The sequence below is a fragment of the Triticum urartu genome, chromosome 7 (assembly GCF_003073215.2).
Source record: "Triticum urartu cultivar G1812 chromosome 7, Tu2.1, whole genome shotgun sequence".
NCBI lineage: Eukaryota > Viridiplantae > Streptophyta > Magnoliopsida > Poales > Poaceae > Triticum > Triticum urartu.
Genome location: NC_053028.1, coordinates 650,955,261 through 650,965,365, shown reverse-complemented (window position 1 = coordinate 650,965,365; position 10,105 = coordinate 650,955,261). Strand labels below are relative to the sequence as shown.

Here is a 10,105-nt window from a genome sequence, read left to right as displayed (position 1 = left end):
GTTTTTTCTTTTACTTTCTTGTCTTCTTAAATGTTAATCCCGAAATCACTAATTCATTATTTTGATCCAGAGAAGTAGAGACACCATGGATCAAATAGCAATTCCACCAATTTATTCTTTCTTTAGAAAATTTTCTTTGTGCAAAAAAGTTCACTATTATGTGTTTATTCTTGCATATTATAACAAAGCGCAATTTATGTGCAGATTGTGTGCAAATTTTGTCATTATTTTGTTTTAGTTTTCTATATCATTGCCTTTCCTATTGAAGGGTATTTTTGCTTCATTTTCTATTTATGTTTCTGTTTCTATGGTGTTTCTTTTTCCTTTTTTCTTTCCTTTGTTGATTATTTTCGTTTTGTGTGGGTTTTTGGCTGAGTGCCAAATTTTCATGATTATATGATTATTTTTGCATATTATGATAAAGTGCAATTTTGGTGCAAAGTTGCGCAAGTGTTTTTTAGTTCTCTTTCTTTTTAAAGGAAATAAATCATTTCAGTTACATTCTGTGGAAATTATAGTAGAATGCAAAAAATGCACTATTATATGCTTCTTCTTTGCATATTTCGAAAAGTGTAATATTAGTGCAAATTGTGTGCACGTTTTGAAAGTTTTTTATTTTTCATTTTCTTTCTTCTTAAAAGCCTTCATTCTTTCTTAGAAAACTTCATTATTTTGATTTCGTTTTAGTTTATTTGTCTGAAAATGTAATGTCCATGCCACAAGTGTTTTACTATGTTTGTTCATTCATTCTGTTTGTATGTAGTCCCTATTGGAATATTCAAATCGTCTTATATTTATGTACGCCTTATATTTATGTATGAAAGCAACAGTTCACAAGTGTACGTGTATGCAAGAATGGTCTGTACGCATGCAGCCACAACTTAAAAAATCAATTTGAGTAAAGTATGAAAAAGGTAAAAAAAAACGTTAACATAATGAAACTTGTTTGGGCCAGTCGACTGGTCCAAATCTTTTTCAGTCAGCTGACTTGTAGCCAGTCCCTCGCATGACCGCTGCTTGCTCTTCGTTCCGAGATGGTATGAATGTCTTCTTGGTCAATCAATCGTCGGTTTTCATGCAAGTACAAAATAGGCGAGAAAATCCTAATCTGATGGCTATGAACGGTTGCCTGAGAAATGAAATTTTAAACTCGTAAATGTTTTATAATTTCCTGAACGTTTTAAAAATTCAGCAACATTTTTTATAATTCTTTATTTTTTATGAACATTTTCACGATTTGTGAACGCTTTTTTAGTTAAAGCACATATGCTATAGAATAAGAAGACCCAGGGACCTCAGATTCCTTCCTCGCATAAGACGCGGAGCAGCGAGCGTCACGCGCCGTGTGCAGCAGTAGGCCGGCCCATTTACGGTTTTGAAGGGTTTTTAACAAAAGTATTTAAAATATTTTGAAAAATAAAAATGTTGAAAAACTGGTTGGAATGGAATATAATAGTTATACATATCTTAAATAGCAAACAATAGGTACTTTTTCAAAAAAATTATTGCATTTCCAAAAAGGTAGAAAACAAAAACAACAAGCTTGCCTAGTAAAACACATTTGAAATGGACAACGTCTTGCTTCTTATTATTGATAATGATGCGGTACAGAGTACATATTGATCTACCTCGAGATCAATATAGACACGCGGAGCTAGTTAGCGTTGCTGCTCCATTAATAAAACGCCGAGGTATCTCACGTTTCTTCTCCACATGGAAACTCCAACCACTTTGATGTTTCTGTCCTATATGGCAACGCCATTGCCTTTGGCATTTTATATGTGGTAGTACTCCACAGCTCGATCGGCAGGAGCATGTATTGATTAATAAAAGCCCGACCAAACTTCTTTTCCTCTGTTGCTGTGTTCAAGCCAGTGGCCCAAGACGCTGGCTCGCTGGACAGACATGCACGGCCGACCTGCTAGCTGCTGCCTGCTGGGCTGGGCGTCCACGAAATCTATCTATCTACGGCAGAGCGAGGGGGGGAGGCGACGAGAGCACGTGAAGGATGAATTCGTGCAGCCAGCAGCGGCGTCTAGCTCTATCCATGGACGTACGCAACTGGCAGCTGGCTGCATGCATGCGAGATGGAGGTAGCATGCGCGCTGTCAGCGAAAGTGCGGCCGGGCAAGGAGAAAAGTTGCCGCCGCGCGGCATGACGACGACGGCGACGGTGGCCTGAGCTGGGCCGGCCAGACGATTACCTGCCGCCGCTGCTCAATCCCATACTCCATCCCTCCAGTCCAGACGATCATCTGTTGCCACATATGAAACGCCAAAGGCAATGGTGTTTCCATGTGAAGAAGCAACGTGGGATACCTTGGTATTTTCATGTGAAGTAGCAACGCAAAATAGCTCGACGTCTCTATATGGAACAGAAACGTCGACGTAGAGTTTCTAAAAGGGTCAGATCATAAAATACTTTCATGTCGAGTTTAGTTTGTGACAAAGATCGCCGAGAAGGTCAAAACAGTGATTTTGTCCGCTCCTACACCGGTACATGCAGTACTTCCATTGGCTTCCAGTTCCAAGAGAAGTATGGTCGAGCTAATCATGTCCCACACTTAAGCTACTGCTATAGACGTAAGGAGCCAGGAGCAGTATAGTTTTTATACTTTACGTTGGGAAAGCCATTATATCTCCCATGCTTCCATCAAGTCACCAAACGTCCATATTGTTTGGCAAAGATGCGTGTCAGTTGGGCGCATGAATTGCTTTGGGGAGAACTGCCATCGCCATCTTGGGAGCAGAAAGGGCACGGCACTCTGGCACCACCATGCCCACCACCACCTGATCGCCGCCGTCTTGTTCCATCATGGCGGCCGCGGCGCATTCGTGTATGATGTCAAGCAGCACCGTCTTCAGGTCCTTGAAGTCGGCCCACCCACGCACGTCTGCGCGGACGGCCCGCCGGTCGCCGGCGATGAGGTCCCACACGGGGTAGCCCTTCCTCGGCATCATGTAGTCCCGCTCGGCCAGCTTTAGGGTGGGGCAGTAGTCGCCCCTACCGTCGCCGAGGTACACCACTCTACTCGGCCTCCTCATCCCTGTCGCCGCCGCCGCCGACAGTTCTTGCAGCATCCCCTCCATCACCTTGCCCTGAATTTTGTACACCAAAATCTTCAGGCAAAAAAAGATATAGTGAAATCTAGCAACGTGTTAACTGAAAGTGTCTGATGCGTCACCTTGCACATGTTGGGAGGGCAGGTGGCGAGGGCACAGCCGTGGCTGTTGCAGGAGCCATGACGAAAGTCGTGGTGCGGGGTGATCCTGAGGCGGCCGTCGGCGTCGACGCTGGCCGGGTTCGTGCTGATCTCCGAGAAGTAGCCGGCCAGGCCGTGGTGCGCAAGGACGGTGTCGATGAAAAACGCGTTGGCGTCGCTGAGGATCCGTAGCTCGCAGCCGAGAGCCTGTGCCGTCTTGATGGCCGCCACGACGTGAAGGGATAGAGGCGCCGTCCTGATGCTGCCCGCGATCTCGTCGATTGTTTTGCCTTGCGAGTGCAACTCGCCCATCATGGCGTCCTTTTCAAAAAGAAGGCAACAATTCCATAAAAAAACCGCGGCCTTTCTGCGTGAAAATTTAAAAATTCAGAGTGAAATGCGCACTGCAGCTGCTGAGATTTGGTTTGCAAAAGGTCGTAAAGTGATATCTAAGACCGGAGCAATCATTGGAACGATTACCAGGTGCATTTGCCACACCAAAAGGCATCACGTACGGTACGATGCTAACAAACAGAGGCTTACGATGGCCGAGTTCCATGGGAGGTGGAGCAGGAGCTCGTCAAATCGCTGGGTGGCGCCGAGGGCGTCGACGACCCAGTTGTCGCTGTCGCAGTCGATGATGGTCTTGTCGAAGTCGAAGACGACCACCACGCCGGCGTCATTGCTCGCGGCCATTGTTGCACCTCAGAGAAACTCCTATCTAATTCAACCAGAACAGAGGAGCTAAGTGATGGTGCGTTGGAGTGGTCGGATCGAGCGATACGGCCGACGTATTTATAGCGGCGGGCGACCTTGGCAGCTAGGCCATGAATCGAAACGGCGAACGGGAACTATTGCTAATGGAGCATGATTATTAGGCACGGCAGCGTCGTAATGCGGCGTGATGCCGTCCGCATTGCTGCGAGATCTGGCTTTCTCCCCCTTTCCACTCGCGCGGGTGGGCTGATTTTGGGAGGCGCACCAGCTAATGGAGGCCGGATTTGATTACTAATTGCCAGGATTGCTCTTGGGAATATTCCGGGAGCGGGCGATCGAGTGTATGTGTGTTCCTTCACTTTTCCGCCACCGATGCTTTCAGAAAAAAGAAACTTTTTCGGCCACCGCTTTTCAGGCGGTTATAACGGCTCCTGCGTGGCGCACTTGCCTTTTCCCTGGTTTCCCGGGAGAAGAAGACATATATACGTTGCCTGAGCTGGAGAGAGTAACAAGAAAGGACGCCGGAATGACCGCAATAGCATCTTCGTTGGGAGGGGATGACACATACGAAACGGCGGCGGCTAGGGGTAGACGTCTACCTGACTATATAATTAACACGTCCGTTAATTATTAATTAATGATTCATTAATTTTTCTCGGGCAGTAAAAATATAGACAACGTGCGTCCTCGGCTCGGCGCGGCGCGTCGTGACGAGGCGAGCGAGTAGGAGGAGCGCGCGTGTAGGTCTCCTCTTCTCATGCTCATACAAGTGATAGAAGAGCTCACCTTATAAAGAGGTGCAACTCTCTTTCAACTTCCGAATGGGACTAAACTTTAGCCTCACTCACTCCACTCACATGTGTGCATGAATGAGCCAAAAGAATTTCAGAATTTTAGTTGGGCTTTGGGCCAAAGGCCTACTAGCAAAATTCGAACAGCCATTTACCTCCGTTCGGTTTCACTTCGTCTCCTAACTTTCGCTGACGCCTCACGGAAACCCTCTTCTTAGGTTGGTACCAATTCTTTGAGAAATAATCATTTTATCTCTCTTTTCTATTTTCTGCTTGGTTGATTCCTCTGAGGTTGTACTTTTTTCTCTAACTTGTTCTAGGCGTGAAATACATGACTTCTTCTTCCTTTACTCAATGCCGTTCAGTACGGAATCAACTCACGGAATCAAAGTTGTCAAACAATGATTCACTGAGGTTAGTACCAATGCGCAAGCTCTTTTTGGTATATTTGTATTTTGACAATAAATTACCGCATCCGGATGTTTGTTAAATGTTAGAACCCTAGAACTCAAGTCCCATGCATTCTAGCCCAAACCCTTAATGTATTTTTTTGTCATATTCAATATTAATCAGTCTATGTTTCAATTTCTCGGTTAAATGTGTATTATCTGTCCAAGATAGTTTGTCTGATAGTATGAGTTGCAAAACTCAACAAAAATTTATTGAATTGTATTTATTATCTGTCTATCTTAATTTTTTACAAACATCTCTTGTTAAATGGTCTAATTTCTTCATTGTCATTAGAAACTGTTCTAATGGTGCTCATTATTGTTATTATTATTCATTGAAATATATAATACAACTACTAATTGTTCTGTTATATCTACATTACAAAATGAATACGCCAATAGCTGTTCATGAGTCTTCACAGAGTACTCTTAGGTCATCTAGGCGACCAAGAACATAAAACACTACACAAGCAACATCTAGTAGTAAAAACAACTCTTCTAAGAATTCAAATGAAGATATTGTAAACAGAAAGAAGCGGGATATTCATAAAACAAGAAGCGAACAGAAAAACACCGTGTTGGGGAAGGAGGAAGGGGGAGGAGCGGCACACAGCCACGACCGGCACCCCCTTTGCCGGCGATGGGCAGCTTGACCACGTCGGAACCACCCATCCCTCCTACCAGCCTTCCCCCCCGAACCACCCTGCCTCGTCCCAACACAGGTACTGGCACTGACCGACCAGAGACCACCAGTAGCCGCCCGTCCGCCAAAGAAGGATGGTAGATCCGCCGCCACCGCCACTCGGGGGAAGGGGATAAGGTCGTGTTTTCGAACTCGACACATTTGGCCTTGAGCTGCGAACAGTTGTGCTGCTCGGCTGATGCGAGAGTCGTCGCTGCCGTGTGCACGGAGATGCCACGAGAGAGCTTGACCTGGCAAATCAGCTTGAGCCTGTCCAGTGCGTACCTGTCCGCAGCCGCAAGCAGATGCTGAGCCATCGCGGTCACGGCCCCTTTCTCCTGGTCGAGTTCAGGCGCTTCATCGGTGTAGATGAAGTGAAGCATGGCCTTGAACACTGCCGCCTCCATATCCTTGACCTCCACAACCTGCGAGCACTTCTTCATCCCTCCAAAGAACTCGGCCATGAAAACCGCAGACCTCGAAGCGAGTATGTTCCTGTGCGCGGCAAAAGACTCACCGGAGACAAGAAACAAGACGTCGGCGCCAGTCCCTCTACGCAGGAGTTCGAGGAGGTTCTGGCGCAGGTTCGAAGGTGGCACCGTCACGTGCACATCCATGGGCGGGAAGGTTGCAACCGGCAATTCCTCGAGCACCGTGATGGTGCACTGCAGGGTCAGGCAATCACCCCTGAGATACCACGACGCTTCCAGATCTCGCCTCTCGATTAGCTTGATCACCACCGAAGGCGAGCACACCCCATGGCCCTTGAATATGCGCGACACGTGCTTCTCCTCCAGCCGATCACGTATCCCCATTGGATCCACCAGACGGCAGCCCAGGCTCACCATCAGGTTGCGCGTTATGGGCTCACCGAGGTAGACAAGCTTGACGGCAACCCACTTCCGTGTTTTCCCAGGCCATTTTTTCCTTCCACGTCGTGGGCTTGGCGTCCTTGGTGAACTGCGGCTCGTCGTAGCCGGTGCCGAACACCAGCGTCGCGGGGTACAGACTGGTTTCCCAGTCGTACCCGCCGACGTTCCATCTGGATTTGATGCAACCGTCGAAGACGGGCTCCCTCATGTTGGTGGCGGTGCACATGGCCGTGGCCGCGCTGTAGCCCTCGCTGTAGCCCTCGACCTTGAGCACCCGCACCAAGCGAGCAGCCCCGGTGAGCTTTGTGCAGGTCTTTTCCATGGTGGCGAGGGAAGGGATGATGTACTTTCGATCTGATCTTTCAACGTCCGATCCGCAGTTGAATGAGACGAGAAGACAAAAAATTCCACGTCTCCGCCTCTTAGCGTGTCCGCCATAACAAAATTATGGTTCTCGATCACAATGGCTATGAGTTCTTCTCCCACAATGAAAATACCTCCATCCTTAACTCCTTCTATCTTGACCTAATTGGGAACCCCAAAAACTATGGGTGGAACTTCTCGCTCCATGATATTAACCCCCAGACTCTCACACAGCTTCGGACACTTGACAACCCCTTCTCAGATCAGGAAAATTATGATGCTTTCCTCCAAATTAACCCAAACGCTAGCCCTGGTCCGGATGATTTTGGACCAGGCTTCTATCAAAAGTATTGGCACTCAACTAAAGATCAGGGGCGGATCCAGCCCAGCCCAGCCCAGCGCCCCGGGCCTCCTTTGTGCACTTTAGCAATTGCTACAGTGTTTTGCTGAATTCTACAAAGGAAATGGGCCTCACGCCCCGGGCCTGCCACCCGGCCTGGGGCCTAGATCCGCCACTGCTAAAGATGTCATTATCCCTGAACAGACCATAGGTGTTGAACATCTCAACAGAGCATTCATGATTCTGCTCTCCAAGGACACCCTTGCCAGAACTAGAAATGACTTTCGACCAATTTCCCTTCAAAATTGCCCTCCAAAGGCCATTGCAAAGCTCCTAAAGCCTCTTATCCCACCGCTCATCCATGATGACCAAACATGATTCACTAATGGTAGATCAATTGCTGAGAACTTCATCTATGCAGCTGACTTGCTTAACTGCTGCCACACGAGAAAAGCACCCGTCATGATCTTTAAACTGGATTTCCGCAAGGCTTTTGATTCAATCGCTTCCCCTCCCCATTTTGCAGCTTCTCACTGACAGGGGTGTCCCCCTGAAATGGGTTCAATGGGTCAACCCGCTCCCCCCCCCCACCCACACACACATTTTCATCATTTTTGGTGACATCCTGCAATGTCTGAATCTTACTATCTCACAATAATGGCCTTCTTCACCACCCTTTAGAACCAAATTGTACCCCCCCACCCAGGTCGTCCTACAATACGCGGATGACACTCATCCTGGCAAATGCCACCTCCAACGGGGCAAACCAGCTCAAACAAATTCTCGATAATTTTGCCAACACGATCGGCCTCTCTCTCTCAACTTACACAAAACAACTTTTCTCGCCATCCACCTCTCACCCAACCTAGCCTATGTAATTAGACACATCTTCAGATGTGTCTTCTTTGCGTCCCTCAACCTTACATTGGTCTACCTTCTTCAGCTTTTGTACCCATCATCCAACACACTTTAAAACACCCTCATTGGATGGGTTGCTCGGTTACTCTCTCATGGAGCTCGTCTAACCCTATTCTCTTATGTATTAGACTCAATAGTGGTTTATTTCATGTCGTTTTTCTGTATCCCAAAGAAGATCTTAAAAAAGCTAGATGCGATTCGTAGAGCCTTTTTTTGGGCCGCGGAGGAAAACTGTTCGGGAGCACAATGTTTTATTGCTTGGAAAAATGTTTTCAAACCTAAATAATTTGGTGGTCTAGGCATAAAAAATTGCTTCTCTAGAATAACTGCTTACTAATGAAGTTTTCTTTCAAACTACTTCAGGGTAACAACCTACCTTGGGTAAATTGGTAACATAATAGATACTCCCACTCCATCGCAGATAAACCTTCAAACCCCTCGTTTGTTTGGAAAGTGATAAACTCGCAGCTATCTACACTTCAAAATATATCCTTTGCGCTGACAAACAATGGCCTTATATACTACTTTTTTGGGTCTGATACTTGGTCACTCATAAACCTCTAACCATTGTTTACCCACACATCTGCTCACACACCATAAAACCAACCATTTTAGTGTCTCTGGATGGATTACTAGATAACCTGCGGAATCGCCTTACTAATGTTGCTTCAAACGAGCTGGTGGTTGTGTTGTAAGCATGACTTTGCCCCAAATGATGCTTCTGATGATAGGTTCCTTCTACATGGCACACCTTTCTCCTCCAGACAAGCCTAAACCATCATCACTGAGGAAAACGACATCGACCCCTTCGCCGAGCTTATTTGGTCATCCAAGGTTCCGATCAGGGTCAAGATTTTTGATTGTCTCCTCTTCAAGGATCATCTCAACACCAAGAACAATCTCCTCAAGAAGACAATTTGCCCTCGATGTGATGCACCGGTGGAGGATTTTACTCACTTGTTCGTCCATTGACCATTTGCAGTTCAGGTATGGGATGCCCTACAGCTCGCCGCACCACTCCCGCTTGCTGAATTTGAGATATAGGTTCGCCGACTGGGCTCGACTAAGGCATTTGGCCGTTGGTTGCGCTCGCTATTTTGTGGAAAATTTGGGACTCTAGTAACGTTTGCGTTTTTCGCAATAAAAATCACACGCCTAGGACTACGCTTCTGAACCTTGTAAATGATTTCTCCCTCTGGACCTTTAGATTAGCTCATAAAAAGGTGGCTGCCATGTCTTGGCACCAATGTCTTTCCCTGCGCGCTAGCGCTCTCTTGTAACCTCGCCTCTGGCGCTTTCAGTAATATATTCAGCTGGGGACGCTCTCCCTACCGGTGATTTTTCAAAAAAGAAAAATGGCCAAAAGCTATGAGCCACAATAACAATCAATCAAAGTCGTACAGACTACATATACATAGCATGCTTAAATATCACAAGGTTCCACAATTCCTTTTTTTTTGCAGATAAACTTATATTACTCAAGCATCAACCATACAATCTTGCTTGCATAAATCGATGACCTCTGGGGTCCTGATCCCAACCAAGGTTCCACAATTCCAAGATACTTATTCTCAAAAATACACTTCCAAGGTACATCAAATGGGAAAACGCAGGCAACCAATTGCTCTTAAAACACGTTGAAAATCCTGTGAAAAAGAATAGAAGATGGACAGAATTCGACAGTGAAAAGATGGATATAAGTTACTTCTAGATTTAGCCCCATGTGGTAGCTTGACTTATTAATGGTGCTTCATTGTACACCTTCTAGCA

General features: G+C 46.4%; 2 protein-coding genes across 2 annotated transcripts; both read right to left on the bottom strand.

Annotated features, from left to right (window-relative positions):
* Window positions 1-2,391: 2,391 nt before the first annotated feature.
* LOC125522007 (inorganic pyrophosphatase 2-like) lies at window positions 2,392-3,982 on the bottom strand. Its single transcript, XM_048687068.1, has 3 exons — window positions 3,747-3,982; window positions 3,186-3,524; window positions 2,392-3,099 (listed from the first exon to the last, which is right to left on the bottom strand). The coding sequence occupies exons 1-3, from the start codon at window positions 3,897-3,899 to the stop codon at window positions 2,695-2,697; spliced, it is 897 nt and encodes a 298-aa protein (XP_048543025.1). The 5' UTR covers window positions 3,900-3,982; the 3' UTR covers window positions 2,392-2,694.
* A 1,546-nt stretch (window positions 3,983-5,528) lies between these two features.
* On the bottom strand, window positions 5,529-6,690 carry LOC125519294 (BTB/POZ and MATH domain-containing protein 1-like). Its single transcript, XM_048684150.1, has 2 exons — window positions 5,887-6,690; window positions 5,529-5,534 (listed from the first exon to the last, which is right to left on the bottom strand). The coding sequence occupies exons 1-2, from the start codon at window positions 6,688-6,690 to the stop codon at window positions 5,529-5,531; spliced, it is 810 nt and encodes a 269-aa protein (XP_048540107.1).
* Window positions 6,691-10,105: the final 3,415 nt, after the last annotated feature.